We start from the raw sequence: 15,410 nt of genomic DNA, 5'->3' as shown, positions 1-15,410 counted from the left end.
GTCTGACCACTCTGCACCTCCAGTTGCTGCTCATTTAATGGCTTTATGTTTGATAGAGCAATAAGACCCAATCTGTATGCTGCCATCTGTTAGATTCTTATGTTCTAAAGCTGAACTTCCTGATCGCTTAAGTATAAGAAGCTTGAGCCTAGCACAGAGACCTGCCTGCCTCTGCCTCCAGGGGGGCCACCACTGCTGACTGGGGCCCAGGGAGACGGCCTAGTCATGCTCGCCATGCAAGCATGGGTTCTGAGCTCAGACCCAGCAGCCATGTAACAACCTAGGCATGGTGGCTGTGCCTGTGATCCAAGTGTTGGGGGACACAGTGAAAGCCTCTCTTGGGTTTGCTGGCCAGGCAGTGTGGCCTACTCTGTCAGCTACAACTTGACTGAGAGACCCTGCCTCAAAAAATAAGTTGGAAAATATAGAGAAGACACCCAGAATAAACTTCTGACGTGAACATAGGTGTAATGTACTCGACATACAGATGTGCACACTGTATACACACACCGCGTTCATACAATGCGTGCTAATACATGCTGTGATGCAAAGGAACTCGCTCTGTGCTAAGTAAAGGAGCCACGCACAGCCACTTCCTATGTGAGTCCCCAACCAGCAAATGTGTGTGGACAGATGTGGGCCTGGAGCTGTGGCTAAGAAGAAAGAAGAGATGGCGTCTGTGTAGATGTGAGCAGTAGACTCGTTCATTGCATGTATGGTGTGCTGGCTGTGAGTCACGGCACCACCAGTCGGAAGGCGAGAGCATCGTCACACTCACACTGACAGTTCCAATTCCCAGCAGCCACTTGATGGCTCACAACCATCTATAGTGAGATCTGGTGCCTTCTTGTAGGGGGCAGGCAGAGAATATTGTATACATAATAAATGAATCTTTAAAAGAAAGAGAGAAAGAAAAAGAAATCAGGAAAGCAAACTGAACTTTCTGAAATCGCACTGGGCAGCCACCAGGATCACTCAAGATGAAGCCCTAGCCACACCTAATGTGCATATAGACAAAGTGTGCATTGCAAGTCATTGTGGACACGGTTTGGCATTATCTACTGATGTCTACCTCTCAGACCCAGCAGTGTGCTCTAGGGTGTGTGTTTGTGGGCATGGGCAGGTGAACGATGCCAGTATTGGTGTTAAAAGGGTGAAGCAGGAACCCTGAGGAACCTGTGGTCTGAGTCAGCCTAACTAACCAGATAAGAGCAGTGAAACCATTCTGGGGGAAGCAGCAAAGCAGGTCTGTGCATGACTCAGAGGATGTGGCCTGCCGCCCTCCCCAGGGCACTGCCCAGGAGCTCTGGGCACTGAGGCCTTCCCACACACTTGGTGTCCGCTGCATCTGCTTATGGTACACTGTGGTGTGGGAGAGGCAGCTCTTAGGAAATCCTTTGCCTCTTGGAGGACAGGGAGCATGGTGTGGTAGCCACCCCAGGAGTAGGTAGAGGAATGGCAGGCCGGGCTTGGAGGGCAGGTCCTAGAGGCAGCCTCTCTATGGCTGTCCAGCTCCCTGCCCTCACTCTGAAAGGTGTGCTTTGTTTTTCCTTTATTGTCTGCCAAATTTGAATGGTCTTAGTACCCAGGCATACCTTCTCCTTGAGGAGCACAAGAGCTGCCAGTGTTGCTATGGTTAGGATTGGAGGGAGTTTGGGAGGAAACACCACCCGCTAACAAGGAGGCAACTGTAACATCAGTACTTCACAACTAAGGAAGGAAAATAGCAGCTTTGAGGCTAGCCAGGGCTAGGCTAGCCTTGGCCTCAGTGTGATACGCTATCTCAAAATAGTAATAATGATATTAATGGGCTGGAGAGTTGGCTCAGTGGTTAAGAGCACTGGCTGTTTGACCAGAGGGCCAGGTTTTATAATAGCCAAAAATTTAGAAAAAAACTAAATGTCCATCATAGAATGGAAAAAAATTAAACATTTCATACAGGAAGTCATAGAATAGAGCCGCATGAAATATCCTTTTCTTTTTTTCTTTCTTTCTTTTCTTTTTGTTTGTTTGGTTGGTTTTGGTTTTTCAAGCAGGGTTTCCCTGTGTTAGCCTTGGCTGCCCTGGACTTGCTTTGTAGAGCAGGCTGGCCTCAAACTCACAGCGATCCGCCCGCCTCTGCCTCCCGAGTGCCAGGATTAAAGGCGTGTGCCACCACTGCCCAGTGAACGAAATATTCTTATAAAATACTGTTGAGCAAAAAAGGCCAGACACACATTATTTAATGTATGAAAAGTTCTAAAACCAGGCACAGTAAGCCATGTCTTAGTGCACCTGTGTAAGTGAGAAACCTACAGGTTGGAAGCTTGTTCCTATAAGCCCAGCACTTGATAACTGAGGAATGAGATCTCCAGCTCGACGCCACCCCGGGCTTTCATAGTAAGACCCTGTTCTTTAAGAAAAAAGTCAAAATCCAATCATAAAATGATTGGAAAGAAAGTTGTAAGAGGCTGAAATTTCCATCCAGACCATCTCTGATCATCCAAGTGTAATTCTAATTCCTGGGTCTGCCCCAAGAGGCATGTAGACAACCCTCCCTCCCTCCCTCCCTCCCTTCCTCTCTCCCTTCCTCCCTCCCTCCTTCCCCTCCTCCCATCTCTCTCTCTCTCTCTCTCTCTCTCTCTCTCTCTCTCTCTCTCTCTCTCTCTCTCTCTCTCACTCACTCACACACACACTCCTTCCTTCCTTCCTTTTATTTGTTTATTTAGGCAGGGTCTCACTGTTAGCCTTGACTGGCTAGGAACTTTCTATGTAGACCAGTCTGGCCTCCACCTCATGAGATCCACCTGCCTTGGTTCTCAGCATGGGCACTAAAGGTGTGTGCCACCATGCCCAGCCCAGGCCCTCATTTAATTAGATAGAGAAAAAAGGCCACGTAAATGCCATTCCCTGATTTAAGTCCTTGCACAGCCGCCACGGACAGACGTGGCAGCTGGTAAGGGAGTGAAGACAAGACAGACATAGAAAGGAAACTGGGGCTGAGGTGGTGTGGATGCCGCACGGCTGGACCGGGGAGGCAGGTGCAGCTGGTCTGTTGGAGAGCGGTCTCCACACTCTGGACTCCCAGGGAAGGCGGTGCCATGTCTCCGACCCTCAGCAGAGTTGCTCTTTTCCCATGGGTTTGAAGTATTAGGACCCGTGGCGTGGTCAGCTCATGTCTCAACACTTGTGATCAGGGCTTCCTCTGCTCCCCACATCTTGAAGCCTTGAACTGTGATAATTGGTGAATTTACACAGTTTTGATTCCCCCCATTTAGACTGCAAAGCCTGTAAGTACTAGAACTTTCTCGTAATCCCTCCCATTGTGTAGTCTGATTGGTAGATATTTAATCAAAAGATACAAAGCAAGCCAGGCGGTGGTGTTGCACGCATGTAGTCCCAGTACTTTGGGAGGCAGAGGCAGGTGGATCTCTATGAGTTTGTGGCCAGCCTCATCTACAAAGAGGACAGCCAGGGCTGCACAGAGAAAACCCTATCTTGAAAACACAGACAGAAGATACAAAGTCAACAATTTACGTTGGTTTCTTGGTATAAGTCTGTTCCATAACCAGGTGTATATTTTGCCTGTGGCTATGTTCACTCATAATGCTGTGTTCTGGGCATGGTGGTTCACTTCAGAGATAGAGACAAGAAGGTAAGGAGTTAAAGGTCATTCTCATGACTGCAGGCCAGCTTGGTCTACAAAGCAAGTCCAGGACAGCCAAGGCTATACAGAGAAACCCTGTCTCGAAAAACCAAAAAGGGATGGGGGTAGGGTTGCAAAGTCATTTATTTTCAAAAGTATTGTTTTCTTTCTTTCTTTCTTTCTTTCTTTCTTTCTTTCTTTCTTTCTTTCTCTCTTTCTTTTTGTTGTTGTTGTTGTTTTCAAGACAAGGTTTCTCTGCGTATCCCTGGCTGTCCTGGGCTCACTTTGTAGACCAGGCTGGCCTCGAATTCACAGCGATCCACCTGCCTCTGCCTCCCAAGTGCTGGGATTACAGGCTGCGCCACCATGCCCGGCTCTGTTTTCTTGCTTGACGCCTGCACTTCTCGCTGGCTCTTTGAGCTACTCAGGGGAAGGTGGTTTCATGGAGCTCTGTCCTGTAGACCACACACTCAGGGTCTTGTGTGGCAGCTGTGCTAAAAGCAGACCGTTTCCTGTATTGGATCTTTGTCACCTTACCTTGGTCACTTTTCCCAAGCAAAATTTTACATTCCTGAGTAAATCATTTGGCTCATCTGCCTAATCCCTAAGAAGCAGTTTTGATTTGGAGAAATATTTAATGTCTTATTGGCCCTAAATAATTCTTGGAGTAAACAAATTTAGATTCTTATGACAAGAGCTTTTTGTTTTTTGCTTTTACTTTGTTTTAAGAGAGGCTCAGTTGTGCATGGTGGTGCACATCTGTAATTCCAGCACTCAAGAGGCAAAGGCAGGTGAAGCTCTGTGATTTCGAGGCTAGCCTGGTCTACAAAGTGAGTCCAGGACAGGGTTTCTCTGTGTAGCCTTGGCTGTCCTGGACTTGCTTTGTAGATGACCAGGCTGGCCTGGAACTTGTTTGTTCTTTTAAAAATGTATTACTTTCTGGGTAGAGGCACACACCTTTAATCCCAGCACTGGGGAAGCGGGAGTAGCCTGATGTCTGGAGTTTGAGGTCAGCCTGGTCATAAAGTGAGTCCCAGGACAGCCACAGCAGTTACTACACAGAGGAACTCTGTCTTGAAAAGAAAAAAGAAAGGGGGGGGAATGAATATATATATATATATATATATATATATATATATTCATATATATATATAAACTTTTCTTTTTCCTCAGTACATGTGTGCATAGATATGGCAGTATCTCTTCTACCATGCATGTCCTGGGGGGTAGAATTCAGGGCATCAGGCTTGGCCCTAGTGCCTTTGCCCAACAATGAACTCTTTCTGCAGTCTCAGGCCTAGCTGTGAGAACAAGGGTGTGTGTGTGTGTGTAAATGTAACATTTCTTTATTTTAAAAATTATGGGCCGGGCATGATGGCACATGCCTTTAATCCCAGCACTCAGGAGGCAGAGGCAGGCGGATCACTGTGAGTTCGACGCCAGCCTGGTCTACAAAGTGAGTTCAGGACAGCCAAGGCTACACAGAGAAACCCTGTCTCGGAGAAAAAATGTGTGCTGGGCTTGGTGGCGCATGTCGGTAATGCACTTGGGAGGCAGAGGCAAGCGGATCTCTTGAGTTTGAGGCCAGCCTGGTCTACAGAGGGAGTTCCAGGACAGCTAGGACTGTTACACAGAGAAACTCTTGCCTCGAAAAACCAAAAATTGTGTCCATGTGTGTATGTGAGGGTATGGGCATAAGAGTGTAGGGTTCACAGAGGCCAGAAGAGGGCATCCCATCCCTGGAACAATCGATACAGGCAGTTGTGAGCTGCCTGGTACGGTAACTATGAACTGAGCTCAAGTCCTTTGCAAGAATGGTGTGTGTGCTCTTAACCACTGAGGGACTGCCTCAGCCTTCTTTTCAACCCTTTATGCCTAGGTTTTGTCTTGACTGTGTAGTTTACTTGTAGCCTTAACACAGACTTTTCACTTTCAGTATGCCACTATAATTGATTGTGTGGCAGTTTCCCTATGACATCTCAGGAGGGTTAATTACGTAGATAGCATGTAGAGCACGGGGTAGTAGGGTCTCTTTCACCCAGTGATCATCAGGTCTGGGCAGTCCCTTCTCTGCAAGTAATCTGTTCACAGTTCTCAGGTCCCAGTACGAACTCAACATTCTTGTACAGACTTAGCTAGACCTAACTCTAGAGATTTCCCTTTAACCATCTGAGTGGTGTTTTTTGTTTTTGTTTTTGTTTTTGTTTTTTTTCTTTTTTCTTTTTAAATTTTTTTTTATTAATGAGTGGTGTTTAACAATCTCTCCAGACCTGGCAGGACGGGTCAGCGGGTAAAGACACTTGCTGCCAAGTCTTGACAACCTGAATGCAAGCCCTGAGTCCCGCTTGGTAGAGAGAAACAACTCCCACAAGTTGTCCTCCGACCTCCACGTTTGCCGGAGCACACCCACCTACAAACACACAAAATAAATAATAAATATATAAGTAATTGTAACTCTAAATAATGAAAAAATTTCTAGGTGATTCCAGTGGGCAACTAGAAATTCAGAACATTGAGATACATCCTGCTCTGTCCCAGGGATTTTCCCTATTAATCTCCTATTCTAGTACCTTAAAATTCCACAGACAAAAAAAAGGGGGGGCCGCCTGGAGAGATGGCTCAGGGGTTAAGAGTGCTCTTCCAGAGGTCATGAGTTCAACCCCAGCAACCACATGGTGGCTCACAACCATCTGTAATGTGATCTGGTACCTTCTTTTGGCCTGCAGGTGTACATGCAGGCAGAACACTGTATACATAATAAATAAATAAATCTTTAAAAAAAATTATTTTTTTCACAGACAAGCCCTCTCCAAAAATTGCTGGGCAATGGTGATACTCAGCTTTTAATCTCAGCACTCAGGAGGCAGAGACAGGTGGATGTCTATGAGTTTGAGGCCAGCCTGGTCTACAGAGTGAATTCCAGGTTAGCCAAGGCTACAAAGAAAACCTTGTCTCAAAAAACAAACCCCCCCCCAAAAAAATCATAAATAATAAATAATAACTTTCCTTTTTGGCTGTTATTTCTCACCCTCCTCACTAAGATGACTAAAGCCTATTGAATCCACTGACCAAAATTCTGTTTAATTATATCTATAGGAATGTTTTTGTTTATGAGTATGTGCATGTTAGTGCAGAGGCTTTCAGGGGCCAGGAGGAGGGCACTGGATCCTCTGGGCCTGGGATAACAGGTGACTGAGTTTCCTGGCTGCTCAAATGAATCTTCTAGAAGAGCAGTTCATGTTCTTAACCAAAGAGCCATCTCTCTAGCAACAAGAGTATTGTTTTATGTGTATAAATGTGTTTGCCTGCATGTATATATTTGTATCATGGGCATACCTTATGTCCAAGGAAGCCAAAAGAGTATGCCAGATCCCCTGGAACTGGAGTTCCCGACTGTTGTGAGCTCCCTGTGGGTTCTGGGAACTGACTTGGGTCCTCTGTAAAAGCAGCAAGTACTCTGAATTGTTGAGCCATCTTCCGGCCCAGAATTACTTGTCAATACCTGTATGTAGGCGTGTGTGCACGTGTGTGTGAAGCTGGAGCACCACGTGGTGGCGGTGCACGCCTGTAACCCCAGCACTCGGGAGGCAGAGGCAGGCGGATCGCGGTGAGTCCGAGGCCAGCCTGGTCTAAAAAGTGAGTCCTGGACAGCCAAGGCTACACAGAGAAAACCCTGTCTCGGAAAACCAAAAACACCAAAAAACAAAAACAAAACCACCTTACATGTCACCGCACCTCCTTTAGGATGAAGCTGCCTCGGCCCCGAGTGCATCATCAGTTAGGCTCTACTGACTGGTTGGTTAGCCACCCCCAGCCCTCCTGTCTCTTGCTCACTGGTGCTAGCCCAGCATTTCCTACATGGGTTTCGGGAATTAAGCTCCATCCAGTACTGGTGCTTCCAAAACCAATGCTTTACCAACTGAGCTATCCCCCAGCTCCAGGAAATGAATCTTCTCAATTAGCCTTAAACCACCTCTTTTAGACATCTGTACACCAGCCCACAAGTATGCGTCACTAGACTAACCTGATTCCTTCCTTTCTTTCATTTCGTTTTGTTTTGTTTGTCCAGACAGGGTTTCTCTGTATAACAGAGCCATGGCTGTCACTTTGTAGACAGGCTGGTCTTGATCTCACAGCGATCCACCTGCCTCTGCCTCCCAAGCGCTGGGATTAAAGGTGTGTGCGCCACCATGTCCAGCTGACTAATCTGAACTTTTATTACTTTAATATTCTTTCCCTTGAGGATTTTGTTGTATCTGGATTTTGAATCAGGGCTTGGCAGGGGTTGGAGGGGTGAGCATCCTGTCTAGGTTGGGTTACAGAAGGTGAAGAGGTTTCCTACTCTAATTGAAAGCCCTAGGGCCTGGAGTCCACACATTGCACAGTGAGCCCAAGAACCGTGTATGGTGGCTGGAAAGGTTCAATTTCCAGCAACCACCTATAAGGAGATCTAATGTCCTATTCTGGCGTGCAGGCAGAACACTATAAACATTTTTTTTTTTAAATCTTAAAAAAAAACCAAAAACATATGTGTTTAGTGATTACTGTGTAAAATGCACAGGCAGGGCCCAGGGAAGCCAGGCTCCTGGAAGGACAAGGATGGCAGCTGAAGGATGTGGAGTTTGGATAAAGACTGAAGTCATTACGTGTCTAGAAACTGATGCCCAGTTCCAGTTCACTGGGCGTAAATTTGTCAAGCACTTGGAAAGACAGCTCAGCAGTTCTTCTAGAGTACCTGAGTTAACTCTCAGCCCCCACATGGTACTCACAACTGTCAGGGGACCCGACTCATTGTGCAGTGGTTTATGAAGGGGGTGGTGCGTGGACATCTTGCCTGTTATGAAATAAGGGTTAATGTGCCGTGTTTTCCTCTTCAGGTATCCAGACAATTGACTCCACCCAGGCTCTGTTCCTTCCCATTGGAGCATCCGTCTCTCTCCTAGTAATGTTCTTCTTCTTTGACTCAGTTCAAGTAGTTTTCACGATATGTACAGCAGGTAATGGAGCCTCACATCTTACTACTGTTCACAAATTACCAGGTTGTGCCTTCACTATTCTGTTAACCACAGTCTGGAAGAAAGGCAAGGGTCGGAAAGCTCAGAAGCTTTACTGACACCAAATGGTTGTGACTTGTTTCTGGCAGACACTCCAGAGGTCTTGTAGGTTCCGTGGCCATTAGCATCCTCACCAGTGTGTCTGTGGATGCAGATGCCGACAGGTGATTAAGCACTGACTGGCAGCACAGGAGAGGGTGGGTGGGGAGCAGAACAGCTAGATGACCTTAGGAGCTCATCCTCTGTGGTGAGGGGGGCAAGGAAACACATCCGGCCCTCACTTCAGACCACGTGCTAGGTTTTATTTTTTTTAACTGGTTATTCACGCAGTCCTGAAAAACTTTGTGGGCAAACGGCTCAGTGCCACTCACTGCACGAGGTCCCTGAGTCCCAGCTCTAGCACAAGCAGAAAAATGGATAAAGGTCAAGAAAAATATGTTAGAAAACTATTTTCCAAAAGTTATGTCATTTTTCCTGTAATGGGTAAAGAAAAAAATTTAATGAAACTTTTTCCCCCTAGTTCTTGCAACAATAGCTTTTGCTTTTCTTCTTCTCCCGATGTGCCAGTATTTAACAAGACCCTGCTCACCTCAGAACAAGTAAGTACCAAGGACCTTTTCTCTCAGTTGTAAGAGTGATGGGTATTGGCTGGAGCACACAATCAGCCAGAGCCTGGGGTGAGATATTTGGCTGCCCTTTTTAAAACATCAAGATAAGCTGGCTGCAGTGGCATACAACTTTAATTCCAGCACTTGGGAGGCAGAAGCAGGTGGCTCTCTTGAGTTCAAGGCCAGCCTGGTCTGCAAAGCAAGTCTAGGACAGCCCGGGATACACAAAGAAACCCTGTCTCAAAAAAACAAACAAACAAACCTACAAGATGATGTCCCCTTTTATAATTTTCATGGCACAGGAAATAGAAACAAGCCCTTCAAGTGGTGTCAGTGTCATCTATTCCTTGCTTTGCTGGAACTCAGACTCCTCATTGTTGGTGTCTGCTGACTTGCATATCCTGCCAACCCTGGCTTGACTTGGTGCGTCACTCACACCTCCACCTTCAGGATCCAGTGCCGATGGTGACACAGTCTGTGCTGGTGGGGACAGTGCTGGGGACTAATCACTTGTGGCAGCTGGCTTTCCAGAAATTAGTGGGAGCCAAGTAGATTCCCCATCTTACCAATATTATTTCATCATTGCTAACTGAATGCAGTCTGTTCCTTTTCTTCATTTTATTTTCTCTTAAGAATAGTATTTTTGTGGATGTAGTGGTGCACGCCTTTAATCCCAGCACTCAGGAGGCAGAGGCAGGCGGATCAGTGTGAGTTCGAGGACAGCCAGGGCTACACAGAGAGACCCTGTCTCAAAAAAAAAGAAAGAAAGAAAGAAAGAAAAAGAATAGAATTTTTCGTGCATAAATTATAATAAAAATACTTTAACTCTTTTTTTTTTTTTAAAAAAAAAAAAAAAGGTTTTTCTTGTTTTCAACTCTCCCGGAGGCCAATTTTGTTACACGAAACTTTTAGACACCCATGTTGATATTTTTTGGTTTATTTTGGTTTTTCGAGACATGGTTTCTCTGTGTAGCCTTGGCTGTCATGGGCCCGCTTTATAGACCAGGCTGGCCTCGAACTCACAGAGATCTCCACCCACCTCTGCCTCCCAAGTGCTGATGGATTAAAGGCGTGTGCCACCTCTGACCGGCCCATGTTGATAAGTTAGTATTTAAAACAAAACACAACACACACACACACACACACGCACACACGCACACACGCGCGCTCGCACACACCTTTACTCCCAGCACTTGAGGAGGCAGAAGCAGGCGATCTCTGTGAGTTCGAGGCCAGCCAGGGCTACACAGAGAAACTCTGTCTCAAACAAACAAACAAACAAAAAATACAGTTGGGCCAGTGCAGTGGTTCAGTGGGTAAAATGCTTGTCTAGCCAGCCTCATGGCCTGAGCTTGGTCCTCTGAATCCACAGTGGAAGGACAAGGACAGATTGACTTGACAGAGTTGTCACCTGACCTCCACATGTACACGCATAATAAATAAAATGTAAACTTTCAAAATGAACTGTATTACCAAATGAGAGGTGAAAAATAATTTCTGAGTTTTTCATAGATAGCTCCAATGAGGCTTGGGTTTCTTAGCTTCCCAGGTAATTAGGTTTTGCTTGCTGCTCTGACTCAGCCATTGTGAGCTCTGATCATGAAGAGCCATGGGGACATTTGGTCACTGAACGCAGCATGATTTTCAGAAAAACCACATGTGTGTTTTCCAGAATCTCCTTCGGTTGCTGTGGACGCTTCACAGCTGCTGAGTTACTGTCCTTCTCGCTGTCGGTTATGCTCGTCCTCATCTGGGTCCTCACTGGACACTGGCTTCTCATGGACGGTGAGTGACGCCAGGGCGGTAACTGCACCTCACATATTTTCATGGGTCACAGCCTCAATGCAGGCCGCGGACCTATGTTACTGAACACGCCATGACCCGAAGTTAATTCAGAGTTGAACCCCCAGCTTTGACAGTGTGCACCAGTGCTGCAGCACTGTGTGCCTTCACCAAAAGCCTTGGTCCTGAGAACACAGCCTGCCTTGCTAGAACACCTCTGCTCATACTGATGAGCCTTGTGTTATAATTGCAGTGGAGTTGTTTTGTTTTGTTGGGTATTTTGTCATTGTCATCGTCCGTCCATCCCCCCAGGCAGGGTCTCTCTGTGTAGCCTTGGCTGTCCTCGACACACTTTTGTAGACCAGGCTGGCCCCCAGCTCACAGTGATCTGCCTCCCTAGTGCTGGGATTATAGGCGTGCGCCACCACAGCTGGTTACTTTTTATTTTTAAAAGTAATTGACTAAATTTTGGGTTTGAATTAGGATAGAATGTCCAACAATTTCTAAAATGGTCCTAAGCATACTTGTAGGGTTGCTCTTTTTTTTTTTTTTTAAGATTTACTTTTAATTATTATGTATACAGTGCTCTGTCTGCATGTACACCTGCAGGCCAGAAGAGAGCATGAGATCACATTATAGATGGTTGTGAGCCACCATGTGGTTGCTGGGATTTGAACTCATGACCTCTGGAACAGCAGCCAGTGCCCTTAACCTCTGAGCCATCTCTCCAGCCCACTTGTGGAGTTTTGTATTGCATATTTATGCAAAGCACAGTTCTTGGCATTTAAAGCTGTCTACTCTGAGAAATAGTAAAAGTGCCTTTGTGGACAGTATTATTCAGCCACAATTTGTCAAAATTCTCTAAACAGTATTAGCATGCAGATTTTTTTGTGTGTCTAATAGTAAATTTTAAGTTTATAATGTATTATCAGTGAATGTTTTGCTTCATATGCCAATTATGTATGCCTGTTTCCAGGGTCACATAAAAATTAGTTGAGCAAAAGGAAGCTACCAGCGAAGCAGTGTAAATCTGTTGTGCACCAAGTCATCACAGGCACTTAGTCCTAGGCCGCTCATGCCCCTGAGTCTATGCGCCAGCAGCCACAGCCTCTTCTGCCACAGCCCTGGCATCTGCAGGTGGCATCTGACTTCCTCCACTTGGCAAAGTGTTCGCAAGGGCACGCAGCCGTAGCCAGTCACTAGCCCTTCCTCTAGAACACTGCTGTTGCTCGTTCATAACAATTTCCCCCATTTTTGCTTATAACAGAAGTTTTTATGTAGATAATTCCTTATATAAGTAGAAATAAATATTACATATGTGATATATAAAATATCAGGTTAGAAAGTCTGCTTCCTGGTTAGCAGCGCTTCCTGTTCCTGAAGAGGGCCTGAGTTCAGTTCTCAGCACCTGCACAGGTAGCAGCAACTGCTGACAGCTCCCACCCTTCTGGCTCTGCAGGCACTTGCACCCCTGTGGCCTACACTCACTCAGTGATATCTTGTACTGTGCTCTTTTTCACGTAGCCATAAGTGTGTGCCTGTATCATCATCATAAAGAAACACCAAGCCCTTGTCAATAGCTCCAGAGCATTCTGAAGCATGTGCATTTTTTTTTTAAGATTTATTTATTTATTATGCATACAGTGCTCTGGCTGCATGTGCACCCACAGACCAGAAGAGAGCATCGGATCACATTATAGATGGTTGTGAGCCACCATGTAGTTGCTGGGAATTGAACTCAGGACCTCCAGAGGAGCAGTCAGTGCCCTTAACCTCTGAGCCATCTCTCCAGCCCCTGCACGTGTATTATTTAACTGTTGCTGTGTCCTTAGATTGTCTTTTTATATAGCTGAGATAAACTACTCCTTGTTTGATACAGGTGTCAGGTTTCTTTGATGTGCCCCAGGCAAGCTGTCCTTAGTCTACATCACCAGCACATGTTGCTATCTAAAGATGAATTTCCAGACATAATAGTCTCACAGTAAACATGTTCTGTGTTTACTGTGTGTATGTGTGTGTGTCTGACCTACATGTGTGCCTTAAGAAATAAATGTAATAAAAGAATTGTAAAAACACCATACATAGTACAGTTACAATCAAAGAAAGAATGTATATCTTGATTTCATGTCAATAGAAAACTATAACTTTGCTCATGGTCAGAATAGATAGAAACTTGATCAGGATGGTAATAAATTATATTTTCTGTGATTCAGAACAAGTATCATGTCAGTGTAGCCCAGAAATGTTGACCAGAAGAACACAGCTGTAATACAGCACTAGTGAGGAAGAGGTGTTAAGAAGCCTTAGAGGACTACTTTCTTCTCCCAAGTGACTTAGGTCTGATACTGATTATCAAAGAGCAGTGAGAAGCTGAGTGAGGAAGCATGGCAGCGAGCGATTGCTGCAAGCTACATCTGAGTGCCATGAAAGGTGGCCGTGCCGTAAAAGCACTTTTTAAACAGAAAAACATGCAAATACCATGCATGGGGGCTTTTTCCTGTGAAGACATTGCCCGGGGGTTCTTGTGTTCTGGGAGAAGCACTAAGGATGCCTGTTACACAGACCAGAGGGACCGACCGGGTCCCCTCGGAGCCTTCTGCCTTGAAGGGTCAACCCTGCTTCCACAGGGATCATGGTCACAGTGTGTCTCCTTCATGGACCCCCCCCCCCCCCCCCACCAGTAGTTAACGTCCATCGCTGCACGTCAGTGAGGCGCTCTCTTTCACCTAAGGGTCTTTCTTACTAGTACACTGTGCTGCATAGAGGGGAGGACACTAGAGCCATCCAGACAGGCCGTGGCCGCAGCTCCTGATGGGGGTGAGAACCTGACAGGAAGATGGGAACCACTTCACAGGAAGGTGAACTGGAGGGCTGGAGAGACGCTCAGAGTAAGAGCCGCTCTTCTAGAGGGCCTGAGTTCAAGTCCCAGCAGCAACCACCTATAGTGAGATCTAGTGCCCCTTCTGGCGTGCAGGCACACATGCAGGCTGTGCACATGGTAAATAAATGATTGTTTTTAAAAAATTAATTGGAATAAAGCAAATGTGAGAAAGCTGTTGCACGTGCAAGTAAATGTGTCACTTTGGTGTATAAGTCATCCTGGGGTTTATTAGAGAAATTTGAGTAAATGAGACGAAAATTGGTTAAATTGGAAACGCGAGATTTCACCTCGTTTTTAAAAATACATGTCGTTCTCACCATAGGATCCCCTTTACCATGTTGTAATAGACTAGAAGGAGTCCCTGGCTAGCGTGGTGTCGCTCACCTGTAATCCTGCATTTAGGAGACTGAGGCAGGCGAATTTCTAAGTTCAAGGCCAGCCTGGTCTACAGATTGAGTTCCAGGACAGCCAGGGCCACACAGAGACACCCTGTCTCAATAAAAAACAAAAACAAAACAAATTATCTTTACCAGCTTCCAGCACCATAATCTTTGGACATCCTGTTTCCACACTGAGAAATGGTTTCATTTGGCAGCTTTTGTGTTGTTCTGGTTGTGTGTACCTGTGCACCACAGCAAGTGTATGGTGTTGAGAGAACAGCCTTAGCAGTCAGTTCTTCCTCCATGGGGTTGGGAGAACACGCTCAGGCGACGAGGCCTGAGTCATCTCTCTGAGTCATCTCTCTGTCCCTGTGTCTCTGTTTTATACATTATGTAATATGGCATGATCATACTCACCCCCATCCACACAACCCTGAGTTGGCAGTTCTTTTTTCAAGACAAGGTTTCTCTGTGTAACAGAGCCTGGCAGTTCTGGACTCACTTTGTAGACCAGGCTGGCCTCGAACCCACAGCGATCTGCCTCCCGAGTGCCGGGATTAAAGGCATGCGCCACCACACCCGGCTCTCCACTTCGGAAGTTCCTGCCAACTCTTCCTAGACCCCAAACATCTCCCCTCTTCCTAGCTTCATGTCTTTGTTGTTGTTGTTGTTGTCATTGTTTCCTTTTGCGTGGCCTCACTTTGTAGCCCAGGCTGGCCTTAAGCTCCCCATCATTCTGCATCATCCTCCTGAGTGCTGATGACAGAAATCTACACCATCACTCCTGGAAATGGTGGTTGCTTTGGTTGGTTTTTGGTGGTTTTGTTTTGGTTTGGTTTTTGGTTTTGGTTTGGTTTGGGTTTTCCGAGTCAGGGTTTGTTTCTCTGTGTAGCTTCGGCTGTCCTGGACTCACTTTCACTGATCCCGCCTGCCTCTGCCTCCCTGAGTACTGGGATTAAAGGCGTGTACCAGCACACCCAGCTTGAGAATGTATTTTCTACATAAAAAAAACTTAATATATAGAAAAAGTCTTAGTGTGTGTCATGGTGCATGCTTCTAATCCTAGCAGAGAGAGGCAGG

At 46.1% G+C, this 15,410-nt stretch overlaps 1 protein-coding gene across 3 annotated transcripts in view; it reads left to right on the top strand.

Annotated features, from left to right (window-relative positions):
* Sppl3 (signal peptide peptidase like 3) overlaps positions 1-15,410 on the top strand; it is a 74,166-nt gene that overhangs the window by 46,356 nt on the left and 12,400 nt on the right. For all 3 annotated transcript variants that reach the window (XM_051161675.1, XM_051161677.1, XM_051161676.1), the window contains 3 exons: positions 8,503-8,622; positions 9,200-9,278; positions 10,960-11,072. In XM_051161675.1, coding sequence (XP_051017632.1) covers positions 8,503-8,622; positions 9,200-9,278; positions 10,960-11,072 — 312 coding nt within the window. The remainder of the gene's footprint in view (positions 1-8,502; positions 8,623-9,199; positions 9,279-10,959; positions 11,073-15,410) is intronic.

This window comes from Acomys russatus, chromosome 19 (genome assembly GCF_903995435.1).
Source record: "Acomys russatus chromosome 19, mAcoRus1.1, whole genome shotgun sequence".
Classification (NCBI taxonomy): Eukaryota; Metazoa; Chordata; class Mammalia; order Rodentia; family Muridae; genus Acomys; species Acomys russatus.
Note: the sequence above shows the minus strand (reverse complement) of the source record. Positions and strands in the feature narration are given on the sequence as shown.